This window comes from Tiliqua scincoides, chromosome 2 (genome assembly GCF_035046505.1).
Source record: "Tiliqua scincoides isolate rTilSci1 chromosome 2, rTilSci1.hap2, whole genome shotgun sequence".
In the NCBI taxonomy this organism is placed as follows: domain Eukaryota; kingdom Metazoa; phylum Chordata; class Lepidosauria; order Squamata; family Scincidae; genus Tiliqua; species Tiliqua scincoides.
Window position 1 is genome coordinate 117228089 of NC_089822.1, and position 27421 is coordinate 117255509.

A 27421-nucleotide genomic window follows, 5' to 3' on the forward strand; every position below is an offset into this window, starting at 1 on the left:
GTTCCGGCGCCCGCCTGTCGCCTTCTGCTCTGCAGAAGGGGGGAGCTGGTGCTGCGCAGCCGCGTGGGGGGCTCCTTAGTGGGCGGCCGGTCCCTCCTCTCCTTCCCAGGCGCGCCCCATGGAGGTGGACGAGGATTACGCCTTGTCGCAGACGCAGGCGCCCAGCCAAGTGCAGCGCAGCTTGGAGCGGCGCCCGCAGAGCCAAGTGGAGCACAAAGTAAGGGGAGCCCCGCGGCGGGGCTTCCGCGGCTGGGCACGGGTTGCACCGCGAGGCGCCCCCGTCACCATCACGCCCGCTCGGAGTAGCTGCCTAGTTGCTCAGCGCCTCCTCTTCTGGTCTTATGGTTGGTCTGTGGAACTCTTTGCCACAGGATGTGGTGATGGCGACTGGTCTGGACGCCTTTAAAAGAGGATTGGACAAGTTTCTGGAGGAAAAACCCATTACGGGTTACAAGCCATGATGTGTATGCGCAACCTCCTGATTTTAGAAATGGGCTATGTCAGAAGGCCAGATGCAAGGGAGGGCACCAGGATGAGGTCTCTTGTTATCTGGTGTGCTCCCTGGGGCATTTGGTGGGCCGCTGTGAGATACAGGAAGCTGGACTTGATGGGCCTATGGCCTGATCCAGTGGGGCTGTTCTTAGGTTCTTATGTCTTGCTAGCGGTGGCAGGAGCAGGTGTGTGGCAGCCCTGCCGCCCCCTCCATCACCCCCTGGAAATCTGGTTCAGATTCCGCCTTGCCCCCTCCTGAGATGTCACTAGGAGTTGAAGCCTAATGCAAATCTTGGCAACTATGGCTGCAATCTGGACCACACTTTCCTGAGAGTAAGCCCCATTGAACAAAATAGGGGGTAGACCTGGTGAGGATTGCACCCTTAGGGCCCAATCCTATCCAGCTTTCCAACTCCAGTGTAGCCACAATGCAACCTCTTGGTAAGGGAACACAGGTTCCCATACCCTGAGAAGGTCCCAGTGACTGGCCCTCCACCACCAGGATACAGCACACACCCCACTGGCACAACTACACCAGCACTGGAAAATTGGATAGGATTGGGCCCCCAGCTGCTAAAACTCGATGAAAAATGAAAACAGAGACTTTGAGGGTGTTGAATTCCGCATCCAGAACTACACACTGTGCTTTCTCTGTGATTCTGCCAAATTGAAGCATGCACAATTGACGCATGCCCTGGTAACATAGCCCAGTGTTTCTCAAACTGGGGCTCAAACCCAAGAGGTCGGTCGCAAGCCAATTTCAGGTGGGTTCCCATTCATTTCAATAGTTTATTTTTAATATATTGATGTTACCATGGTATGTGACTGTATTTGGGGAAGTGTTACACACCTGTACTTTGAACAAGCTATATTCTTTTAAACAATGACAGTAAGTGGAACTTACTCCTGGGTAAGTGTGGGTAGGATTACAGCCTAAGGGCCCAATCCTATCCAACTTTCCAGCACCAGTGCAGCCACAATGCAGCCCCAAGGTAAGGGAACAAATGTTCCCATACTTTGAGGAGGCCTCTGTGACTGCACCCCCAACACAGGAAGCAGTGCAGACCCCATTGGCACAGCAGCACCAGCACTGGAAAATTGGATAGGATTGGGCCCTAAGATGGCTAAAAATTTTCCTGCTTGATGATGTCACTTCTGATGGGTCCTGACAGATTTCCATTCTAAAAAGTGGGTCCCAGTGCTAAATGTGCGAGAACCACTGATGTAGCCTATGCTGTGATTTCTCTACAGGTGAATGAGCTGGTGCAGTTTTTGCTAGTCAAAGACCAGAAGAAGATCCCTATCAAGCGGGCAGGTAAAAGCAAGCCCTCTTCTTCTTTTCTCTCTCTCTCTCTCTCTCTCTCTCTCTCTTTCTTTTTAATCACCCTGGGTCCCTTTGGGGAGAAGGGTGGGATAAAAATAAAGTTTATTATTATTATTATTATTATTATTATTAATCACACCAAATCTCATTTGTAGAGGATGAAGCAAATTGTCAGGTTATATGTATTTGCATGTATGTATTGATCATCCTGCTTTCTAAGATCTCATCTCTGCCATGAACTCATAACACAGTGCAAGACAAGTCATTCTCTTTTATTCCTGTATTGTAGCTCTTGGGCTGAGGCCAATAATGCTTGCTTCACAGGGTTGTACAGTATTATCCTGATGAAATGCTTTACATTCTCAGAAAGTACTATACCAGCACCTCTTGGTTTACATGTTTTTGAGCCCTTTTGGGACAGGGAGCCATTTTGTTATTTGATTTTTCTCTGTAAACCGCTTTGTGAACTTTTAGTTGAAAAGCGGTATATAAATACTGTTAATAATAATAATAATTAATAAATTGCATGATTTGTAAATTAATACTAGAAGTCTAATTTATGCAGGCAATTTTTGAAATAACGAACAGCCCAATCCTAGCCACACTTTCCTGGGAGTAAGCCCAATTGACTCTAATGGGACTTACTTCTGGGTAGACATACATAGGATTGGGCTGACAGTTGATCATTTTGTTGCAAAGACACAAAGATATTTTGTGACATTTACCAGCTTTGAAATGCAATTAATAACAACTAAACTAGTTGCTAATGAGTACGACTGTAAGACTCTTGACAGCTTCCTATGGGGAGGGGGTTTTTTCTCTAAAGCCAGAGGACTAAAAATTAGGGAGAGAAAATACGTTCATAGAACTGCTGCTTTCTCAATTTTCTTATTGGCATCTTTGTTTTTACTGCTTTCTCAGCCATTGACATGTAGCCACTCTCAGTAGCCTCCCTCCTCAGCCCCAAGCAGAAGTCACTAGTTGTCAGCAATAGTGACTTTCCCCCAACCCACACCATTCTCACTGGTTCCTATAGGAAAAGTTATTTTAATTTGTGTTTTTAAGATACACACATATTTCCAAGAACACAACCCCAGTGTAAATCAAGAGCTGCCTGTGTTATGCAAAATATCTTTAGACAAGAGCTGGGATACTGTTGGAGTGGAGGAAGAGAAAGTCCTAGAGCAGAGGACATTCCTAGAGTGGGGAAGTGAGTGGAAAGACAGCCAAAATAGTATATAAGTAGTGATTGTTGGATAGGGTCTGCTGGAAGTTCTGTCTAACCCTCTGGTTTCTGATTCTTTAGCAGATACTCATTTCATAAACAGGAATTATAATGTGTGGATGCTGTCCATGTGATGGACCCAGACAAACCGTGCTCCTGTGCTGAAACTTTCCCAAAGCCCCACTTGTCTCCACTGAGAGCGTTTGTCTGAAGTAACAAATGCTCCCTGTGAGGAGGGCATGTCATTGTAGGGTGGGATTTTCTGGTGTTCTACTGCAGCCATTTTCAACCACTATGCCATGGCACATTGGTGTGCCATGAGTGATCCACAGGTGTGCCACAGGAATTTGGAAGAAGGTCATTTATTAGTAGGGCCAATGGAATGTGAGCCCCCTACTGGCAGCATGGTGTGCCTTGGCGAAAAACCTGATGGTGTGCCTTGACAATTTTAGTGCCTTGTCAGTGTGCCATGAGATGAAAAAGGTTGAAAATCATTGTTCTATTGCTTCTTTCTCATCCCATGGGCAGCATCCATGCTATATTTTAAATTACGCAATTTGGAGGGATAGAGACTTGTCTGTGAGGAAATCTCTATACATTTAATTGCTCTGCATATTTTGACCACAGAACTTTACCTCCGAATATTGCTGCAAGTGAATGTCCGGTATAAGCACCCTTGACCTGTAGACATCACTGTCTCTCTCCCCTCTAGATATTCTGAAACATGTCATCAAAGACTACAAAGATGTTTACCCTAAGATCCTCGAACGTGCCACCCAGACCCTTCAGCAGGTGAAGGAGGGATCTCTTAGTGGTTCGTGTAGAATTGTATAATTATATTGTTTTCAAACGGGTAATCTGTGGAACTCTTTGCCACAGGATGTGATGGCACCTGGCCTAGATGTCTTTAAAAGGAGACTGAACAGATTTATGGAGGCAAAGTCCATGACATGTTACAAGCTATAATGATTATATGCAACTTCAAGGTTTTAGAGGTAAACTATCTCTAAATGCCAGGAAAAAGGGAGTGATAACAGAATACAGGTATTCTGTGGTCTGAGTGCCCCTAACAGCCCAAACCTGAGCTGCCCGGGGCACCCAGGCTTGGCGGCACTGAGAACGGCTGCCGCCGGATCCTGTGCGCCCTGGGCTACTGCGGGAGACACCTTGGGAGAGGGGGATTTTCATCCCCTAACCCCGGGTAAGGTAAGCAACCCCGCAATGGGGCTACTCACTTTACTGCCAACCTAAAGGTTGGCGGTAAGGTAAAGGCGCTTGTGTAGGGCATGGAGCCTCCATGAGCGCCTTGGATCCTGCGGAACAAAGCTCCACGGACCCACCTCCCTCTCTCCCCAGGCCCGCCCCGTGTCACACCTCCCCCTGCCTTCTCTTCGCCCCCCGCCAGCCTAACCCCTCCCCGGAATGCTTCCTCCCCGCCCCCGTCCCCGCTTACTGTGCCATGGGTTGGTAGTCCAGGAGACCGCCGAGCTGCGGAGGCTGGGTAACCGACCTGCGCTAGCCCAGCACTGGCTGGCGCTGGGCTAGGACGTGCGGGAGCCCGGCGGTGAGGCTCGCAAATGTGCCTTACGGGCTGAGGGAGCCATGCCACTGAGCACAGGATTGGGCTCTAAGGCATCTGATGGGCCACTGTGAAATACAGGAAGGTGGATTAGATTTGTTCTTGGCCTGATCCAGCAGGGCTATTATGTATTGTGTCTTATGTACAGAAAAATCACAGAAATTAAGCAAAATTATGTGAACTAATTGTGATTTTTGTCTGTTTTCTAAATGTCAGAAGGAACTGGAATGATGTAGGCAAGAATTATGTGAATATTATTTGAACATTCATATTTGAATGTTTTTTTATGTCTTTGGCAGGTATTTGGAATGGACCTGGTAGAGATTGACTCAAAGCACCACACCTACATCCTGATCAGTAAATTGCCACCATTGGAAGGGGAGAACATACAAGAGTAAGGAGAAGAGGGATGGCTGTCCAATTGAGTTCTGCATTTGGAGCTCTAGTTAAAACTGAAACAAAAACTTGCACAATTAAAGAATTTCCAAAATCTCTTTCCACTTTTCTCCAAACATTGCTTTTGGTGCGTGTTCCGTATTTTAGAGTTTTCTTGCCCAAGGACCTGAAGCTTGCCTATGTCATGCCGCATTTCCAAGGCACTAAAAGCATTTTAAATGTAGTGCAACTGTGGGAACAACCCCTTGTTTGCCAAGCTTGGTGAGGGGGCTGAGGCTCTTCCATGTTACACTGTGCTTTGGAGGCGTACTTAGTATCTCAGAAATGGCGCATGGTATAAAACTTGTGGCACCCCAGGACACTGTCTCACCTGATAGGGATCTTCCCTGTCCATCTGCAGCTGAAGGCATTAATTTTGGCTTACGGACCAAGGTCAATCCAGACCCGAGGCTGTGGTCATAATTGTAGTTAACCCATTTTTGCCTGGCCCACATGTGTACACATTTGGTCCTTGTTTTGTATATGCGACTTTGGGCAGAAATGGCTTAAAGCAGCTCTGTGTTATCAGTGCACATCCAACCTTGCCACTCTGCAACAGCAGAGTCTCATCAGTGTGGTTGCATTTAATCATGGGGAAGTGGTGGTCATTACCTGGTTCTTATCATGCCTAGAAGATAGCACAAGGCCAACCCCTATAAGATACCTGTCCTGAATTTTGGTTGCTTCTACTTACAGGTTGGGGTGGAGGAGGAGATGCTTCCAAACACATAGTAAACAAGCATTAGGACAACTCACTGATTCCAGTCCTGTTCCTTCCTTTTCTTGGCTAGAATTTGGTAATTTGCTAAAAGCAAAAAATAAATATTTGGTAACCCAGACTGCTGCTAGTTGTTTGTTTATTTTTCACATTTCTATGCCGCCCTCGTGGTGGTGTACATGGTTTCTTCCCTCCTTTTGTCCTCACAACAACCCTATCAGGTAGATAAGGCTGAGAGAGAGTGACTGGCTCAAGGTCATGCAGGAAGCTTCATGGCTGAATGGGGATTTGAACAGGATCTTCTAGGTATAAGTCCAAGGCCCGAATTGCTACACCATCCTGGCTCTTATTTTACCAGACCCAGTGTTGATTTCCAGATGTCTTTTCTCTGTTGCAGGGATGAGAACACCCCCAAGATGGGCCTCCTCATAGTCATTCTGAGCCTGATCTTCATGAAGGGCAATGTGGCCAAAGAATGTGAGTGTCACTCTTACTCAGCTTACTCTGTTTGCCTGCTGGAACCTCTGAACAACCTTCATCTCTTGCCTTTTCTCCATCTAGCTGCTGTCTGGGAGATGCTGAGGAGACTGCGAGTGGACTGCTCTGGGTATGACTGGCTGCTCTGAAGAAACTGGGGGTAGCAATCTCAGCCATGCATCCAGCTTCATTGGTGGGGCAGGTGGAATTAAATTGGGGTAAGGGAAGCAGATAATGTCTAGCCCCTTGGATTCTGTGTACCCTGACAGAATCTTGTCATCTTCTATTTCCAGGGAAAAGCACAAGGTCTTCGGTGATGTGAAGAAGCTAGTGACCGAGGAATTTGTCAGGCAAAAGTGAGTTGGGAGTTGAACAAAACTCACTGCCATGTGGAGTTGGGCCTCTAGTCCACTTCACTCAGTATTGCCTACACTGATTAGTGGTATGTCAGGTTTTCGGATGGGTGTGTTTTTTCCTAACTGTCTTTGGAGATGCCAGGGATTTGCACCTTCTGCATGCAAAGCATGTGCGTTCCACCATCTACAGGCCTTCTGCATTTATTTGTTCTTGAAAAGGAATATGTTGCACTGGCTTTAAAATGTTAAGCGACTAGAATCTAGAACTCATTGTTTTTGTCTCCTGGCTAGAATGGAATGGGGAGACGGGATCAAGAACTGAGAGGCCCCAGAAAAGTGTGTTGTGGTTAGAATTTGGAGTATTTGGGGGTTTGTACTCTTCCCTTCTCTAGAAACCAGAATAATCTAAAGTTCAACCGGTTCCCTTCCAGAGGCAGGAATGAATTGTGGGCTCTGCTCCGTGTGCAGCTAAACTTCTTGCATGGGGGTGTGCCAGTGTTATCATGTTTGTTTGTTGTATGCTAGTACTGAGGGTTGTTCAAGTCCCAACTGTGCGCAAAGTAGCCATGGTAGAGATCATGCATAGAAAGGGCTTGCAGGCCTGTTCTCTCTGGCCTGGATGTTGCCAAGCAGATTTCTGCTGGTTTGCAGATGCTCTTATATTTGATCGTTCTGCTCCTGTTCTCCTGTTTAGAGAATGTCTTGGTCCTACAATGGGTTTTGACAGCAATCGCATTGTTCGCACTTTCTAGGTACCTGGAATACACTCGCCTTCCTCACACAGACCCTCCCGAGTTTGAGTTCAGGTGGGGACCGCGAGCTGCTAAAGAGACCTCTAAGAAGCAGATCCTACAGTTTGTTGCTAAGGTACAGACCAGTTGCTATACAGCTGTAAGCCACAGCTGTCTTTTGAGCTGTGTGGGCCTTCGAGAAAATGTGGCTACCTGATCCTGTGCACAGCAATGTTGTCATTGCCATGTGCTGGGATTCTGTAAGATGCTGGCTGCAGCCCAGCTGATGGCGATATTGGGGAAGGGAGGGGCTGAGGGAGATGAGCAGTTTTAGGGAGAAATTACAAATTGGGGAGGCAGGAGATGGAGTCACTTGGGGAGGATGGGAAGGAAGAAGCCAGATGGAGTGAACAGAGGAGGAGTACAGGCAGGGAGACAAGGAGGCAAGCTGGGGAAAAGGGGACCTACCCAGTGGGGAAGAAGGAAGAGACAGAAGGGATCAGAGGGTACAGAAAGAAGGAGCTGAAATAGACAAGTCCGAAGGGAAGCCGAGGATGGAGAAACAAGGGAAGGAGAAGAAGAGTGACGCCCCAGCAGGTTCAAGCTGTCATTGCACCTTGAGATTCATTGCCCCAAAGAGAAATACAGAGGCAAGAGACCTTTGCCTGTGGGAGGAGTACCAGTCTCCTTACTGCTTCCACCCCCAATGATGCTGAGACTCTGAGCTGGCAGCATCACTATCTGTGTGAGTTGAATGATAGGAGGCAAGCTGACCACTCTTTGTGACTACACCTTCGAAAGAACTCTTACTTTTCCCCCTTCCTCCATAGGACTGTGTGAATAAACCCCCCTTGTGCAGCATAATTTCTGAACTCCAAGCCTTGATTAGTTGGGTGAGATGTGTCTCCCAATCCCTTGAACATGTCCCCTCACCTTGGGAGGAGATGGCAGGGGGCACCACAAAGATATTGGCAGTCCAAAGATGTGGAGAGAATGATTTGGCCTTAAAATTAGACCCATCAATTTCCCCCCAGCAAGAGGCAGCAGTATTGCTAGGTAGAGTTTGCTGTGTTGCTATACCAAATATCTCACTCAGATGTGTGTACTGCAAGAAATCAAAAGTATGCATCAAAGAACCTGGAATAAATTGAGCAAACTTGCATATTTGAGATAATTTATACCTATCCATCCTTTTTAAGAGGTGTTTGAGTATTTTGGCAGTGTGGAGAAATGGGAGGAGGAAAAGAGGTGGGGACCACCACTAATAGTTTCATGGTTTGACCATTGTTGGTTCTGTTCGGTTCCCACTCTGTTTTCTAAAATTTTCCTTGACACCCTCAGCATATAGACACTCTTTGCAGCCATATGGGCTAGCAACTTGCTTTAGGAAACAATATAGAGGCAAACTGTTTCTCCTCTTTCCACTCTGTTAGGTTGGTGACTTTATAGCAGGCATCACATGGTCGTGTTGTCTTATATAGCTTTCCACTCAGTTTCCCTAAATGGACTCATCTTTTTGTTTTGTTTTGTTTATTCTTCCTTACCAGATACAGAACAAGAACCCCAAGTCATGGGCAAGCCAGTACAATGAAGCCGAAATGGAGGCCACTGCTGCAGCGAGACACTAGTGTGGATGAACTCTAGTGAGCCATCAGAACTCCTGAGTGGAACTGGGCCTACCCAACGCCTTATTTGAGTGATGCTAAGAGCGGTGCCTTCCGTTTCACTTGAGCAGAGTGAGGTTCCTCATAAAGTGATTTACATGGCTTCCCCATAATGGAGGAAAGATCTCAGAACAGACTGTGGAACTTGACCCACAGTTGAAGGAAGGTTTCTTGATAAATCTGCATCCATGTTCATGGTTTAGTTAAACATAGTGACTGCATTTCTTTCTGAATGGTTTGATTATAGATGTCGAGAACATGGACCAAAGGTAACTGCACTATTCAAATACAGAAATGTATTGATGTAAATATTTCAGAAAGGTCTTGCATTTTACTGCTGTGCTAATGTAGTTGACATATTTTTTTGTGGAAAAAGTGAGTTGCTTTTTATTTTGTTTGAACAGAAAAGGGCATGTTCCAGGATAGCATTCTGATAATCCTGTTGTTTTCATTGAAGGAGGAGAAAAACGCATGTTTAAATTTCTCTGAAATCAGTGGGATTTAAAAGTGCTAAACATTGCCTGAATTGTGCAACCCCCCCCCCTCATCTTTTTATTGACAGTACCCTCTTTCCAAAATGCTGGGGCTAAAGCAGGGTAGGGCTGTTGTGCCCAGCTTGGTGGGCTTCCTGGGGGCATCAGGCTTCGTGGTAGACTGCAGGGCTGTAATGTCTGATTAAGCAGGGCTTTCCTCATATTCTTGGATACTTCACAAAGCAGTTGGACCAAAGGTGGGATGATTCCGATGTGAATAGAAAAGAAACTCTACACTATATGAATCTGCCCAAGCACGGAAGTGTGAGGCCTTGCTCTGTGCTGTCAAAAGTGCAGGAAGGGGGGAAATGAAGGACGGGGCTGGCTTCACTGTTGGGTGTCAAGGTTCCAAGAACATCTTTCCAGCTGAGGCCCTCTAGGCCTCTACTGCCTGTTGAGAGGAGAGCAGACATAACTTGTGAAAGGCCTTTTTGGGTGCCTCATTTCAACAGTAGTCTGCTGCTGCTTCTATCTGTTGCATAACTTTACTATCACTCATGATTTTAAAATAGTAGTGTTTAAAATCTTGTTGGATGTACTGTTGTGTTTTATTTAACAAATATTTTAACTGCTTTGAGTACTTCTCTGAAATAGAAAACTGGGATACAAATACTTCACTAAAATAATCCCGCCCATCCCCGTCCTCCTGAAGCGGGAAGATCTATATTCAGGTTTGCTTTTATAAAGGTCTGCTCATATGTATAAAGGCAGCGGTGCTTTAGGTAAGGTGATTCATAGCCCCCATATTCACCTTCTTTCTTTAGGTGGCACTGTATGCCTGTGCAGCAGTAACTTCACAGTGGAAGGTAGGATTATTCTAATAAGCACTGTGGTTTAATAATGGTCTGGCACAGTGTCTAAGGCGTCGTTCGTATCTCGCGTCACATCAACATTCTGCAATGAAGCCAGAAAAAAGATGGCTTAGAGAAACATGGTGGTTGCAGAATCCAGGTCCCATTTCTGCCCATTGAAATTAGTGTGATTAAATGGTTGGCACATTAGCACAAGAGCATGGCACGTCGACTTTGCCACAGGGCACGTACACCTGCTTTCTGTCTCTTGTTCTAAAGTGGACTCATGGCATGATATTGACAAGTCAGCTTCCTTTTGTCTGTCTGCCCCTCCCTTTCCCCTGTTGTTGTACAAATCATTGTTGCTTATGTGCTGTAAATTGTCCAGCGTAATTTTCTGAGGTTTTGCCATAATCATCTGCTCCCACTCCCAATTATAGGGGAAAATCCTGGCCAGTGACGGCTTGGAAATTTCCCAAGATTGCACCAGGTTAGCAATGGGGCTTAGATACCACAGCAAACCAAGATGATTAATGTCTGGGGAGAGTGGAGTTAGTGAACCAGGAGATGGTAGGGGAGTCTTTACCTGAGGACCAAACAGGCAGGGGGGAGGGGGTCGGCCCAGATCTTCCCAGCAGGGTTGTTTGGTTGGCTCAGGGCTGGCCATTGGCACGGTGCGGTAGTGCCGGTACAAGGGGGCCTGGCTAGCTTTGTAGGAAAGGTGCTGAGGGGTGTGGGAGGGGGAAATAAGAGGAAAATATTACAGAGGGGGAGATGCAAGCAAGCCTGACCAGGATTCTCTTTCCTTTTGGAGGATTCCCCCATGGAGGCAGGCCATCAGCATGCCAGATTAGGTGGTGGCATGAACAGGTCTTGGTGAAAGCACTCATGAGAGGCAAAGCCCCTTGGTGCCTACCAGTATCCTCTACTGGGTGCTTCCAAGAACTCTGATAACAAAAGCTATGATGTTCTCAAGTTTCCTATCTTCTGGAAGTCCCACTGGGGGACTTGGGAGTGAGAGGTGTCCTTCACTATAGCAGGAGTTCTGCTTACCTGGGGGCGTTCACGGTGTGTGTTCACAGCCTCAATGTTGAGGAAAATGGATTCCACGTCGCAGCCTGCCCATAAAGGAACATCCCAGGTATTAGGGAACATACATGGAAGATAAGTTCCAAACAGTGATTAGACCACATGGTTTTGTCTCTTAACAAGTACTTCTACGGCCAAAGCCTGGGCTCTGAAAGGAGCTGCTACTTGATCTGGTTGGGAAGTGTGTGGCTGACTTTGAGGCTTGGCTAAGCTAAAGGGGACAACATGGGCAGCTCAAAAGCTCATGCTGAACTGAGCAATTCTTGGGGCTTTGGGAGATGGAGGGGGGAAAGGTTTAGAACGGGGGTGTCCAAACTTTGGCAGAAGGGCCACATCATCTCTCTGACACTGTGTTGGGGGCCAGGAAAAAATTTACATTTCAAATTTGAATAAGTTTACATATATTTACATAAATGAATATATTAGAGATGGAATTTAAATGAATGAATGAACGTCTTACACTAGCTCAAGGCCTATAGAGGGCCTTGCACAAAGCAAGGCCAGCCTTTACTTCGCTGCCGCTGTTGCATCACAGACGTGAAACAGCAAGCAGTGGAGAAAGCCCTTGGCTCACATGAGAGGCTGAACTGTTGTCCTCATGCTGAACACAGTTGTGTCAGGCCAGCAAGGGCTCCAGCAAGTCTAAGGAGATGCTCTTTGGAGACTGGGGGCTTCCTGCAGGCCTGATTGGGAGCCCCAAGGGCCGCAAATGGCTCCTGGGCGGGGGTTTGGGCACCCCTGGTTTAGAACTTGGACATGGCAATTACACAGGCCAACACACATTTAGCTTCCTTAAACGTTACACCAATTCCTAAGTATATTTAGGGTGCTGATTCCAAAAATAGCATCCGTTTTGCCCTATCATGTCTAGTTTTGGAGATACAGTATAGCCTCATTAGTGAATGGTTCAAGCAGCTTTCTCATGAGGAAGCCTACACCATGACTTCCTCTTGAACCTGCTTGAACCTAATGAGGCTATACTATATCTCCAAAACTAGACATGATAGGGCAAAATGGATGCCATATCAAACCACCATAAAGTTTTGGAAAAACCTTTCTGACCCTCAATTTTGTAGGCCTGTGTTATCAATGGTGAAGCCTATGCAGCTTCTTCACCTTTTAGCTCCTGCCTGAGTAGTGTAATTAGGTGAGTCTTGCCTGGTTTCTTTGATGATGATGTTTGCCAATATTGCCTTCAAAGCTAGGACCATAAGCTCTTGCATTAAACTGTAAGCTTTCAGAAATGAGAGAAAAAAACAGGGAAGGAGCAAGGAGGATCCAGTTCTGAGAAATATCCAAAAAAGCTGTTAGTAAATCTTTCTCTACCTGTAGCCTGACAAGTGTCATTGCAAGCAAGAGGGGTTCTTAGGAGATGGTATCAGTACTTGATGCCTTATGACTACCAGCAATGGAAGAGATGGGAGAAAGTAGATTCCCAACAGCTGTGTGAAGGTGTGGATACAGTGGTATTTGGCTGAGGTAAACATGTCATGGGAAACTGCAGGTCTTCAAATGTACACTTAGGACCTCAGTCTCTTGCTTGCCTGTGAGCTGAAGAAAGGACAAAAAAAAAAAAAACAACAACCCACAGGCAAGCTTCCTCCTGGGGGGGAAAAGGCTCAGAGTTTAGCTCACGTGGAGGCACTCACCATAGGCCACAGGGGTGAGCTTGAGAACAGTGTGCAGTGGGCACTTCAAGTAAGGCAGCTCCTCTGAGGGGAGAGAACAACAAGTGAGATAAGCCAGCAATCCAGCTCCTCCTACCCCTTATTGGTACCCTTCCACCAGTGGGAGCCTATGGATGGTGGGATGTAGGGGCAGGCAGGGAGAATTGACTATGTGAGATTCACTGGCGGATGACTTGAGGAGCAGGGTCCAAGAGAAAATCCCCATCCTTTTTCCACTGGGTGTTCTGGGGAGGAAACACTACTTAAGAGAGAATATCCCATCCCCTGGATGGGTTAGTGGGGCCGTAGAGCTCTTAACCCCAAATGGTGACATACCCAGACATGCACATGACATGCTCAGATGAGAAGGTTAAATACAGAAGAGAGCACTTGGGTACCTGCACTCTTGTCCAGGAAGTAGGCAAGGAGGCAACGCATGACTGCTTGGTGGCAGATCACCAGCACGTTCTCCTGACGCTCCAGCTCCATGATCACAGGCTCCAAGCGCTGCACCAAGTCCTCATATGACTGAATGGATGGGGAGGGGGGGATGGATGAATAGATTCAGCATGTTTTCTTCTGGATTCAGCCCTAGTTCCCTGCCTTGGAATGTTTCGTTTATTCCCCTGCTGATAAACCTCATTCTGTGCCCCTTCCTAACTCACTCACAGCCCAATCCTAAGCTGCCTGGCTCCCAGAGAAGCAGCAGTGCCAAAATAGCTACCACTTTATCCTATGGGTCCCACGGCAACCACCGCAGGTCTCAGTGAGCATTGACCAGAGCCTCAGGAGAAGTTCTGTGTCAGGCTTTTCAACCCAACACAGAGCATAGGATCCTGCAGAGGCCTCCACTGCTAGGTCCATCCCTCTCCTGAGTCTGATCCTCCCCTCCCTGTGCCCCATTCCACCCACTCCCTGCCTCCCCACCCCACAAAGCCTTTTCTCCAGCCAGTGGGGCAGGAGTGCCAGCCTGCCCTGCTAAGGCTTGGTGCTGGTGTTCCCTACTCCCAGGGTGCCATAAATGTGCTTTATGGCACATTTATGACACCAGTGCCAGTGGTATGCTCATACCACCACAGCTGAATTGTTTAGGATCGGGCTCTGAATCTTCCTCTGAGAGTATCCTATAGCACGGGGCGGCCGTACTTGCTTAACATAAGAACCACACATGACAAACTTCAGAAGTTTTGAGAGCAGCAATATGAAGCATTTAAATTCTTACCTGTATTTACTCACCATGAAGATTAAACTTGTTTTAATCCAGTGGATTCACAGTTTATACCCAGTAAATAATTATAATGCTTTAAAAAATTTTATTTACTTTTTTACATTAATTGTGATGCAAAAAGGATGCCAACATATTTCCTCCAGCTGCACGTTATATGTCAGTGAGCCACAAGTGGCTCCTGAGCTGCAGTTTGGCCTCACCTGCTCTAGCATGTTTCACAGTTCAGTACCAGGACATGTCTCCTGTTAACTAGATCTGGCCAATGCTCAGACTGGGCCTATCTTACCTCTCCCTTAGGGTAGCGATACCGATACTTGTCCTGGTCTCGAAGGGCAAACTCTTGAGGGAAGCTGGCCTGAATCTCTTCATATGTCATCTCCTCACAAACACCCTGTAAAGAGGTTGGAAGCAAAGACATTGAACCCCGGTGGATTTGGGGGCTTGAAATGGAAGAGGGGGCTAGTAGTCTGTTGAAGAAAGGAGCATGAGGAGTCGGGATGCTCCAGCTTCGTGGTGGGGGACGGGTGCCCACTGAAACACCTAACTAACTCCCCCCAGGGATTGGGTTTTTGGAACTGGAACCTGTGTTTATTGGCTGCAGATAGAAAGAAGAGTTGGAACTAACAGGTTAGGCCTGGATAGACCTTAGGTTCCATCTCTATTGAGTTCAAATACACGGCAGGGTTCTCACCGCATCAATCTCATTTAGCGCTTTCCACTGCTCATAAGGCACATGCAGTGCTTCTGCCGTCTGAATTGTGCGCTTCATGTGGCTTGTCCACACCTTGAGGTCATGGATGCACTGGGAACGGATGAAGCTGGCCAAGGCACAGGCATACTGATCAGCAGGAAAACAGAAGGTAGAGAGATGAGGAGCAGAGGTTTGCATGAATCTATGAATCTGAATATCAAGCTTTATCACAGTGACGTCTATGTGAATAAACCAAGGGGGGAAAAACTGCCTCCACAAGAATAAATGCACTTCATTCTGCCATAGTGGCAACAAAACAAGTCTGGGGTGGGTGGAAATGGTAGAAATTTTTGCCTTCAGTCTCTCTACAGGCTGTTTCTGGTATAAAGTCAGAGCTCGAGGACAGATGGCTTTGAAAAGCAAGTATTATTGGCAACCTTCAGTCTCAAAAGACTATGGTATCGCGCTCTGAAAGGTGGTTCTGGCACAGCGTCTAGTGTGGCTGAAAAGGCCAATCCGGGAGTGACAATCCCTTCCACACCGGGAGCAAGTGCAGTCTGTCCCTGGTCTGTCTCCCTGGCTATGGGCCTTCCTTCTTTGCCTCTTAGCCTCAGACTGTTGGCAAAGTGTCTCTTCAAACTGGGAAAGGCCATGCTGCACAGCCTGCCTCCAAGCGGGCCGCTCAGAGGCCAGGGTTTCCCACTTGTTGAGGTCCATCCCTAAGGCCTTCAGATCCCTCTTGCAGATGTCCTTGTATCGCAGCTGTGGTCTACCTGTAGGGCGCTTTCCTTGCACGAGTTCTCCATAGAGGAGATCCTTTGGGATCCGGCCATCATCCATTCTCACGACATGACCAAGCCAACGCAGGCGTCTCTGTTTCAGCAGTGAATACATGCTAGGGATTCCAGCACGTTCCAGGACTGTGTTGTTTGGAACTTTGTCCTGCCAGGTGATGCCGAGGATGCGTCGGAGGCAGCGCATGTGGAAAGCGTTCAGTTTCCTCTCCTGTTGTGAGCGAAGAGTCCATGACTCGCTGCAGTACAGAAGTGTACTCAGGACGCAAGCTCTGTAGACCTGGATCTTGGTATGTTCCGTCAGCTTCTTGTTGGACCAGACTCTCTTTGTGAGTCTGGAAAACGTGGTAGCTGCTTTACCGATGCGCTTGTTTAGCTCGGTATCGAGAGAATGTGTGTCGGAGATCGTTGAGCCAAGGTACACAAAGTCATGGACAACCTCCAGTTCATGCTCAGAGATTGTAATGCAGGGAGGTGAGTCCACATCCTGAACCATGACCTGTGTTTTCTTCAGGCTGATTGTCAGTCCAAAATCTTGGCAGGCCTTGCTAAAACGATCCATGAGCTGCTGGAGATCTTTGGCAGAGTGGGTAGTGACAGCTGCATCGTCGGCAAAGAGGAAGTCACGCAGACATTTCAGCTGGACTTTGGATTTTGCTCTCAGTCTGGAGAGGTTGAAGAGCTTTCCGTCTGATCTGGTCCGGAGATAGATGCCTTCTGTTGCAGTTCCAAAGGCCTGCTTCAGCAGGACAGCGAAGAAAATCCCAAACAAGGTTGGTGCAAGAACACAGCCCTGCTTCACTCCGCTTCGGATGTCAAAAGGGTCTGATGTGGAGCCATCGAAGACAACAGTGCCCTTCATGTCCTTGTGGAAAGATCTGATGATGCTGAGGAGCCTGGGTGGACATCCAATCTTGGGGAGAATCTTGAAGAGGCCGTCTCTGCTGACCAGGTCGAAAGCCTTTGTGAGATCTATGAAGGCTATAAAGAGTGGCTGTCGTTGTTCCCTGCATTTCTCCTGCAGTTGTCTAAGGGAGAATACCATATCAGTGGTGGACCTGTTGGCTCGGAATCCACACTGCGATTCTGGATAGACGCTCTCTGCAAGTACCTGGAGCCTCTTTAGTACAACTCGGGCAAACAGCTTTCCTACAACGCTAAGGAGAGAGATGCCGCGGTAGTTGTTGCAGTCACCCCTGTCACCTTTGTTCTTGTACAGCGTGATGATGTTTGCATCCCTCATGTCTTGAGGTACTCCACCTTCTCTCCAGCAGAGACAGAGGATTTCATGCAGCTCAGTGACGATGATCTCTTTGCAGCATTTTAGGACTTCAGCAGGGATGCTGTCTTTTCCAGGTGCCTTGCCAAAGGCAAGGGAGTCCAGGGCCACGTGAAGTTCTTCTAGGGTTGGTTCACTGTCAAGCTCTTCCAGCACAGGCAGGCACTCAATGTTGTTCAGTGCTTCTTCGGTGACTACATTTTCTCTGGAATATAGCTCAGAGTAGTGCTGCACCCAGCGTTCCATCTGCTGCGCCCGATCCTGGATGACCTCGCCTGTGGCAGACTTCAGAGGGGCAATTTTCTTCTGTGTTGGACCTAGGGCCTGCTTGATACCATCATACATCCCCTTGATGTTGCCCGTGTCAGCTGCTATCTGTATCTCGGAACAGAGCTGGAGCCAGTAGTCGTTAGCACATCTCCTGGCAGTCTGTTGGACTTTGCTGCGAGCAGTTCGGAGGACCTGCAGGTTGCGCTCACTGGGACAGGCCTTGTATGCTGCTTGAGCTCTCCTCTTTTCCTCAATGACTGGTGTCAACTCCTCAGAGTGGGCTTCAAACCAGTCTGCCGCCTTGTTGGTCTTCTTGCCGAATATGGACAAGGCGGTGTTGTAAACGGTATTCTTGAAATGTTCCCATCTGTTGGATGCGTTTGCGTCGGCCGGGCCTGGAAGAGATTCCTCAAGCGCTTGTGCAAATTCCTCCACTTTTCTCTGATCCCGGGTCTTGCTGGTATCAATGCGAGGTCTTCCTTCCTTTTTCGTGTGATACGGTCGCTTTGTTTGCAGTTTCACTCTGCTGCACACCAGGGAGTGGTCAGTGTCGCAGGCAGCACCATGATAACTGCGTGTGATCTTGATGCTGGGAAGGCTGGAGCGTCTGGTGAGGATCAGGTCGAGCTGGTGCCAGTGCTTTGATCTTGGATGTCTCCAAGAGACTCTATGTTGGGGCTTTGTGTTGAAGAATGTGTTGCTGACACAGAGACCGTGATGACAGCAAAACTCTAGCAGGCGTTGGCCATTTTCGTTCATCCTCCCAGTGCCAAACTGACCTAAGCAAGTGGGCCATGAACTGTTATCAGCACCAACTCTAGCATTGAAATCGCCGAGGATGAACAATGGCTCTTTTACAGGGATTTTCTTGACAGTGGTGGCCAGGTCATCATAGAATTTGTCTTTGGCTTCTGCTGGAGACGACAGAGTCGGTGCATAAGCACTGATGAGAGTGATAGGTCCTGCTGATGACTGGAGCTGCAGGGACAAAATTCTTTCACTTCCCACAGTAGGTGGGATGATGGATTTCAGCAGGGTATTTCTGACCGCAAAGCCAACGCCATGTTCCCTGGTTTCATTTGGTGGTTTTCCCTGCCAGAAAAATGAGAAATTTCTCTCCTTGACAGATCCGGAATCTGGCAGCCTAGTCTCTTGAAGGGCGACGATGTCCATCTGCAGTCTGCTCAGCTCCATGTCGATGACAGCTGTTTTGCGTGCGTCGTCTATTTCTTGCAGGTCATCAGAGAAGCCAGGTGTCATTGTCCTAACGTTCCAGGTGCCCAGCTTTAGGGCAGTAGTTTTCTGTTTTCTGTTGCATGGTGCAGAGTTGTCGATCCGCTTGTCGGTTTTCACCCTAAACCCCACGCACCCCATGAGGTTAACGGACCGTGGCGAGGCAACACCTTACTGGCTGGGGACTGCCCAGCTTAAGGCGGGCGGTAGCTGCCCAATGAGATGCAATGATCTCTCCCACCGTCGGAAGCAGCCCCTGGCGTCATGCTCTACGCCAATCGAGCAAAGACTTATAACCGGTAAACTGCTGCTTCCCGTGTTGTGCCGACGCCGTATGGCGAAGTTGGAGTGTCCTCTCCAGTGCGCGAAGCCTGGGTAAAGAAGGTATGGAGGATAGGCTGTTACCCATGCAGCAAATCCCCCCTCTCCACGTCGCTGGAATGGTCCAATGGAAAGGCAGAAGCCAATACGGTTGGTTCCAGCGGCGTCGCAGGAGTTGCCAGAACGTGACTGTGTTCAGCCATGAACTGCCTAAGGGACTCCGGCTCCTGATTTTGCCTCGAGGTTGACTCCTGAAGCCTTTTCCAGAACTGGATGTAGCCACAAGGCAGTGGAGGTTTGAGGTCAGAGTTTCCTTCTCTTAGATGAGCTGCCTTCCTAGGCTGACGAGTCCCATCTACCCGGTTAATACAGTATATGTGCAAATATTTCAATATATTTAGTATATGTATTTAGTATATGTGCAAATATTTTAATACAGTATATGTGCAAATATTTTAAATTCTGACATCTGGCATTTGAGAGGATGGAATGTCTCAGCTAATTATGTTCATGGTAATGCATAAAGCTAGGCTAACAGAAAAAATCCCCCAAAGTGTGGAAATGCAAATATCTTTCGAGAATGGCCTACAGAACAGCTCTAGTTTTGTACTGTACTGTACTATACTTGTACTGTAGTATGGAATAGTAAACACAATTGAAATATCATGTGCTTAATAGCTGTATGGAGAACAGAAACTTGAAAATAACACTTCATAGTTAATTCTTAAATCTTAACTCATACAATTAGTGAATGACTGATTTACAGTACAGTTACAGAGACCTCTGTATTCCATATTGTATCCTGGATAGAATTAAGAATACAGTGTTGACAGCCGTAAACAAAGATACTCATCCACTTTACTTTCCCTTTTTTTTGCATCTCATGTTCACATTTAGTACCCAAGGAAAGGGTTGTTGAGGGTTTTCATTTTTGTTACTGAATTAGAGTAAATACACCTTCAGCAAGTTAACCAAAAGAGGATTAGGCAAAAGAACCTTGTTTAATCTTCTGAAGTGAATAAAACAGCTGATTTGTGAGCCAGTATGGTATAGTATGCGGTGTAGTCTGTTGAACTTGGACCCCAAAGATCCGTGGTCAAATCCCTGTTTAGCTGTAAAACGTACTGAGTGATTGGATCAGTCACCCTCTCTCAGAAAAACCTACCTCACAAGCTTGTTGTGAGGACAAGAGCAGGACAAGCCACAAAAACAACCCTGAGCTCCTTCAAGAAAAGGTGGTATACCAAAGTGAATAATAATGTGTGAAGAGAAAATGCAACGCTTTTATTCTGTTTCAGGAGATTACTTTAACATCACACTACAGCACTTAGCACTTGTATAGCTAGTGCTTCTGAATGTTCAAAGACTTCACACACATTACCTTGTTTGCAAAACAAGGCAGGATATAAATAAAGTTAATAATAATAATAATAATAATAAAAAGGGTTAACTTTGGCTGGAATTTCCCAGTGAAGTTACTATAGAAACTAATCTCTGCATTGCTTCTAATGACCTGCTTGAGCAAGAAACAAAACTTTTCACAGCTGAAAAGCTCTGCCCTCTGACTGACACAGAGATAAGGCAAAGTGATAATTGGAGCTTGATTACTTGGCAAAAATTTTACGTACTATAGACAAGTATCTACGTACATCACTACTTCTCTGGCTTGAAAAGCAAGTACGTGGATGCTTTTGTGTGGAGAATAGTCATCAGTCACTTTTCAGAGCTGCATCTGTACACAGCACTTGTTAAATTTAGGATCCTGTTTATAGGCACCTGTGACACATGTTCCAGTCTCTACATTACATTCTCGCATAGACCCCGTCAGAATTGCTTTTAGAAACCATTCTCTGAATTCCAAAAGCTACATGGGAACCAACTTGACCAGGGTTATACTCAGTGGCAGACTGCCAGGCTTTGAGATGCAAGGTTACAGGTTGAATCCTTTGGCATCTCCTTTTAAAAGATCTCAGGTGATGGACCTGGGAATGACCCCTGCTGGAGAGCCACTGCCCGTGTGGTTTAGATGAAGCAATTCAAGTAGAAGTCAGCTACTTACATTTGTTTTTCTTCCAAATCATGTCATTGACATGCTCTGGGTCTTGTAGTTGATATGCGGCTTGGTTCATCTCATTTATTTGAGTCTCCCAAGAATATTTCTTGAAGTGAACCTGCTCTTTGCTTATGGTACCCTGAAGCATGGATGATTCTAGATTGATCTGTGGGAAGCGAGCTAGTGCCTTTTTGTTGGTCTGGATTACAAGTCTCTTCTAGTATGTGAGGCACACTGCCCCTTGGGCCTACACTCCTCCCTACCTGTTTGCCACGCTCGGACAATCCAGAGTCACCCCCAATGCGTCCTCGCAGGTTGAGCTCACTTTCCCCATGGCGGCTGAGGTAGATGGAGCGGGGTGTCACATGGATATTCATTAGGTAGTAGACTGTGCGGCTCTGCACATGGTCCTGAACTCGGTTCACCAGGTACCGACTACCAACATTGAAGATCTTGATATAGGAAAGGGAGCTGTGGATGAAAGGCAAACTAGTGCTTTGAGGTTCTGAAATTCAGCATCACAAAAACCAGACTCTTTGTTTGGGACAAAAGAGGGTTAATCTGCACAATTGTATTAGTTTCATTGGCCATAACTGCTTCCATGTGCAGAGGCATTTTCTGCATACCAAGTGCTGTGGACAGGGGAAGACTATTGTCATTGTAAATGCCTATGAGCTCCTAGACACATATTGAAAGCAAAATACTGAGTTAGATGGACCCTTCAGCCAATCCAGTGAGGCAACCATGCATGAGTGTGAGAGGCAACTAACACAAAACAACTTCAGTTTATGTCCATTATGGGGGAATTTGTGAATGCTGGCAGGTAAGAGGGGTGATGTACAGGTCTATCAACTGCTCTTGTTGTGACAGCAACTCCTTCTGTACCAAATGCTGGGCCCAGTGAGGAGAAGGCCACCATCGCCTTTGTTCTCTATGAACTTTACAAGATATCTGGGTGGTCACTGTTGTGGTCACTGCACAACTGAACTAGATGGAGCTATGGTGTGCTCCGGTAAGACAGTTTTAACTGTCTTTTATGCTTTTACTTCTGGGAAGGTGCAAAGTTCATTCCAAGCTTTTTGACACACCATGTGCTATAAAAGCTAGTTTTTCTTTTTGTTTGCTTGTTTTAAGTTAAAGTCCTCTTGATACCCAATTTTAAATTTCATTGATGTTAACCTGTTGACATGTGGATTACACATTCCCTCCCTGTGTCAGACACTTTGTACATAGGCTCCTCACCTGTCCAACTCATCATCCAGTGGCTGGTAGGTTTTCTGGTAGCACTCGATCCGCTTGAGAAAATCCTCCACCACTTCATCTCGGTTGCAGCCTTTATAGTCAGGGCTGGTCAGCTTCACTTGCTGTGGGTGAAGGACATGCAAGATAACTAGGTGGCAAAAGGAACACAACCCATCTGGCTGGATCCATTGGTATAAAGTGGGCAAGGTGACGACGATGGGATCACTGAAGCGGGTGCCATGTCTAGCATGTTGTATTTAATGTGAGACAGGGCTCACCAGGGCTTGATCTGATTTCAGAACCACAGCTCATGTCTTGAAGCATTTGGTGTGAGACCATGTTGTTAAGCATATGCAGACTGCATTTCTTCATTACTGAGTAAACCACCAGCAGCCCCTCTGCCCTCATCTCCACCCTAATCTGGGAAGGGTTTTCTTGTAAAAAGCTGTGATTTATAGATAGGCCTGATTTCTGGTCCATCTCTAGAGATAAACTCTGACAAAAAGTCTGATCTGGAGCAAGGAGGAGGCGAGGCAATGTCATGTCTTACTTTGATATTCTCTTGGATGATATCGGGATCATCACAGATGGATTCAATGAAGAAGACCTGTTGGAACAGAGAAACGTGGTCATGGCAGGAGAAAATGGTACGTAGAACCACCATGAAAACTGTTTGCTTCTGTGACAGGAGACAGACTATATAGATTCTTTTTCAGAGAGGTCAAGTAAGGCAGAGGCACTGCTCCTTGTGAGCATGCTTTGCAGTTTTTTTTTTCTTAGTAGTACTTAGAAAAATCTTCAAAACCAGTTTGAGCAGAGGTCATAGTGGAACACAGTGAGGGCATACACCCTGGGACACATCACTTCTGTCCTACCCTCATCAGCTCTCCCTGAAAACCTTTTGTTCCTTCCTCACATGTGATGCGTTGCTGCTGAGTTTTCAACACAGAAGCTTGCTCCTGGTGCAAAGCTGGATTTCTAAGAATTTCAGGGTCAATATTGATTTTAAGCATGTGATTGAGACTAGTGAGTTGGGATTATTTTTCCTCCTCAATAAATAGCAGTTGGGCTGGGGCCATGGTGTAGGGAAAGGGAGCTAACTTTCTGCCTCTGCTAAATTAAGATTGGGGGTATGGGGGTATCCCCCCACTGTTGTTTGTCCAAGGAAAATGTTCCTATTGATATCAGTGGGAGCTTCTCACCTTCCCCCCCCCCCCCCGGCAAATAGCAGGTGGGGCAGAGCAAAATCTGGACTGGAATCGGCAAGTGCCAAAGGTTAACCCTCTCTCCTCCCTCACCATGTTCCCAATCTGTGGTGGGAGGGGCCAATCTGGCTGCTGTTTATCAAGCGTAGGGGGAAAAAACCTGCTAGCTCCAATCACATGCATGAGAGTAACATGCAGTTTGCCAATTTTGTCTTTTCAAGCTTGCAAATCTCTAGCTTTCGTGCTTGGATCCATAGTGCACACTTTGTGTCTAGGAAAGCTGAAGTATTAGGTAGACGTGGTGAGAGAGCAACCTTTGGCCTTTTTCTTCATGCTGCTCTGTAACCAAAAGTCTGCAAAGCACTGCACTAGAAAACATGGAAATTAAGCTGCAGCAAAGAGAGGCAAGGCAAGCAAGCACCCAACAGTCTCTTTCGTTCATACAGTTTAGCCTGAGTTTTGAATCCCTGCTTCCTTCTGCCAGAACCTTGGGCACAGAGAACCAACAGCTCTGCCTTTGGACTGTTAACCTTGCTGCTTACTTTGTAGCCGTTGTGCTTGGCAAACTGCAGAATGAGGTCACGCCGTTCCTGTGTGGTGTTAGTGGCATCGAAAACCTAGGGAAGGGAAGAGAACAGGGCTAAAAGTGTCCTGGACCAAGATAGGGGCAGGATAGGAATATACCAGATCTGTGTGGGTCTTCGCCCTCTTACCGCAACTTGTCCTTCCTCCAAGCTCAGGTACATTTTCACATCTCGAAGAGCTGCTAGAGCACACTGTCTGTTGGAGAACATGGGGAGTTCTTAATCCATTGCTAACCTTGCATGATACAAGCACAATGCACGCCTTACAGAATATAAATATTTAGCTTCAATGTTATACTTTAGAGTAGGGGTATCAAAACTCATTTCATACAGTGGGCAAACAGCATTCAGGGTGTCTGCTAAGGGCCAGAAGTGATGTCATTAAGCAGGTACTGAATGATAATTGGTGCATTCCATTATCTCCAGTGCATCTGCAGTGCATATCCAGTGCATCTGCAGCTTTTCCCATTCTCACCCCTCTTCATTGGCCTCTTCCCCCTTAGCGTTCCTTGCCTTCTGAGGCCTCCTTCCATCTCTCCCTCCCAGCTTGTTGGTAGATACAGCATTGCTGAAAGGGTGATGTTGGGAGAGCCCAGTTATCATGCAGGCAACCCTTTCAACAGTGACACCTCAGCATTGCTGAAAGAGTGGCCTGCATTATCACTGGGCTCTCCCAATGTCACTCTTTCATCCAAACCGCTTCTGCCAATACATCACTTTGCAGTTCAGCAGCTGATGGTTGATCTGGGAGAGTCCACCTATCATGGGGGATGAATACAGCGTTTTCTGCATCTGACCTGTGGGTCTTATGTTTGACACCCCTGGTTTAGAGTATTTAGAGCTCTATACATACATCAGTAATCCTACTAACCCTACAAGGTAGGTAGGCAGGCATGCTGTGAGTTCACAGCAGAGACAAGTTTTCAGTGAGGGCTTTCTGATCAACAGTTCTATCTCTTAGCCATTATGCTACAGTCCTAGGAGTGGACCTCAACAAGTGGGAAACCCTGGCCTCTGAGTGGCCCGCTTGGAGGCAGGCTGTGCAGCATGGCCTTTCCCAGTTTGAAGAGACACTTGGCCAACAGTCTGAGGCTAAGAGGCAAAGAAGGAAGGCCCATAGCCAGGGTGACAGACCAGGGACAGACTGCACTTGCTCCCGGTGTGGAAGGGATTGTCACTCCTGAATTGGCCTTTTCAGCCACACTAGATGCTGTTCCAGAACCACCTTTCAGAGTGCGATACCATAGTCTTTCGAGACTGAAGGTTGCCAACAACTTCAGTAGCTCTCTCTTGTGTATTTTCTTGGCTTGTGTGTGTAGGCATATTTGCCTAAAATGTCCCAAACAAAAATGAGTGGATAAATATGTGTCACTTTATTTGTGCTTATTGTGTATAATTTATTTTTCTTCTGTTAAACAGAGGAGAGGCATAGAGCTGTGCAGGGCATTGAAGTCTCTCCTGCATCACTAGAAATCCTTCTAAGCTCCCTCCCTGGTTTTTGTGATGCTATTTCCCTGGCATTGCCTATGCACTTTTAAATCTGTCTTTACTTGCTTAAGGACTAGAAACTTACAAAAGAGAGAGATTCTCCCCAAACAGTAAATTCTGTGCCCTGAACCAGTTTCTGCACTTGCACAGTGTGACAGCTTTGGCAACCAGCTGATGGGGACAGGAGCACAAGAGGCTATTGTAAACTCTGTTTATTATGGATCAATGCTAAGAAAAGGTTTTAAGTAACTGCTGACTTGTTGTCTATCCTGAAAACACTTAGGACTTGGTGACTACAGTCCTGCATGTTGTGTGTGCTCAGGTCCTATTGGACTGCTTGGAAGAAGCACAGTTTCCAGGGAAGCAGGATAGTACCAGGCAACATGGAGCTTTAACCAAACCCTGCATCTGTACTTCTAGCATTGTCAGATGGCAACTGCAGGCCTTTCGAGGAAGCTTCAGTCCTACTGGTGAGAATCTTCCTGAGATGCCTGAGGGGTATGTTCCTAACAAGAAGGGAGGTATTTTGTTTAGCATGCATGCCCTTTTTCCTCTGCCCCATCTCCATTCCTGCCTCTGCCACACCTGGGCAATTATGGGGCCCTCTTAGGAAAAGTTGTCCAAAGTCCTTCAGAAGCTGCTCTACTTCCTGCTGTGTTGTTCTAAGGCAGCTGCTCCTCCCACATTCTGGGCAATGTGCCACTGAGGAAAGCTGTGACTTTGACTTTGGTTCCCCCCCTAGGCTACAGACTCCACCTCCTCTGCTGCCTAAAGCTGCAGCATGAGTTTGCACAACAGCTTCAGTGTTATGGGGAATATTACACATTCCTCTCTGTCTGGTGCTAAAACCAACTTTTAAAAGGATGATCTAGGAGGGTGGCAGATGGTAGAGAGGCGTGCCACCAACACTGGTCAACATCATTTGGCACAGGATTGTTTCTGGCTTACCATAACTCAGCAGCAGTGAGAAGCCTTTGATGGTCAAGTTCAAAGGCAGCGCAAGCCCTGTGATGGTCTGCTATGTATAGGAAGGGAGTGATGCTACCCAACCTCAAGACTCTAGCACAGTGATTTTCAACCTTTTTCGTCTCACAGCACACTGACAAGGTACTAAAATTGTCAAGGCACACCATCAGTTTTTTTAAATAATTGGCAAGGTACATCATGTTGTTGGTAGGGGGCTCACATCCTCCAATGGCCCTACTAAGAAATGACACTCCCCCAAATTCTCACGGCACACCTGCAGACCATTCACAGCACACCAGTGTGCCACGGCACAGTGGTTGAAAATGGCTGCTCTAGCACATATTTCTAAGGCTGCCATTGTATCATTTATTACCATGAACTATACTAGTTTACTCTGTCTCTTTTAGAGAAAGCAGAGTCTCAGGATCCCATGGGCATTAACTATAAACACTCTCCTGGGCACCCTTGGCTAGTATGAATCAGTTAAGCTCTTATCAGCTGGAGGTGGGGGGAGGGATGGAGTTTATACCATCACTGCTTTGCAGTGACCCAATTGACACATTACCCAAAGGTAGGAGACTTGTCACACATGACCCTCTACATACAGGTCTCAAAAGGAAAAGCACTTCTTGGCAGGACAAGTCCTTGAATGATGAACCGTGAGGGGTAGCTCTTCAGGCTTCCCAAACTTGAACACACTTTGAAACAGAGGACCCCCCAGAAGAGTTAAATCCAAACATTTGCTGCTTGAGAATTATAGGGAATGTCTTAGCTGTAGACCTCCCATATTGGAAATGATTGGTGTACCCAATGGAAATGCTGCTTTTCTATCTGTCTGACTAAAATATTTGTACCCTGTCCTTTCTCTATTATCCATTAAGGATAATGTACATGGAGTCTCCCCACCAATAACCCTCATAATCCTTTGGTTGATCAGGGTGAAAAACTAAAGAGACTGACTCAGGGTCATCTGGAGAGCATCATGA

General features: G+C 46.8%; 2 protein-coding genes across 3 annotated transcripts in view; one reads left to right on the top strand and one right to left on the bottom strand.

Moving 5' to 3' along the window:
• LOC136639471 (non-structural maintenance of chromosomes element 3 homolog) lies at positions 1–10307 on the top strand. The gene is made up of 9 exons (XM_066613678.1): positions 1–217; positions 1744–1807; positions 3754–3833; positions 4920–5014; positions 6171–6250; positions 6335–6380; positions 6544–6606; positions 7359–7473; positions 8885–10307. Exons 1-9 carry the CDS (start codon positions 119–121, stop codon positions 8963–8965), a joined length of 723 nt encoding a protein of 240 aa, XP_066469775.1. The 5' UTR covers positions 1–118; the 3' UTR covers positions 8966–10307.
• The window catches only part of PFKFB1 (6-phosphofructo-2-kinase/fructose-2,6-biphosphatase 1), a 23577-nt gene continuing 5059 nt past the window's right edge, over positions 8904–27421 (bottom strand). Inside the window, exons 4-15 of one of the 2 annotated variants that reach the window (XM_066613679.1) lie at positions 24111–24177; positions 23940–24014; positions 22743–22799; positions 22193–22314; positions 21214–21421; positions 15001–15147; positions 14596–14700; positions 13480–13609; positions 13064–13126; positions 11379–11443; positions 10912–11049; positions 8904–10428 (exon numbers count right to left, since the gene is read on the bottom strand). In XM_066613679.1, the coding sequence (XP_066469776.1) occupies positions 10369–10428; positions 10912–11049; positions 11379–11443; positions 13064–13126; positions 13480–13609; positions 14596–14700; positions 15001–15147; positions 21214–21421; positions 22193–22314; positions 22743–22799; positions 23940–24014; positions 24111–24177 (1237 nt within the window). In that variant the 3' untranslated portion in view covers positions 8904–10368. The remainder of the gene's footprint in view (positions 10429–10911; positions 11050–11378; positions 11444–13063; positions 13127–13479; positions 13610–14595; positions 14701–15000; positions 15148–21213; positions 21422–22192; positions 22315–22742; positions 22800–23939; positions 24015–24110; positions 24178–27421) is intronic. The other variant, XM_066613680.1, reaches the window with a different exon arrangement.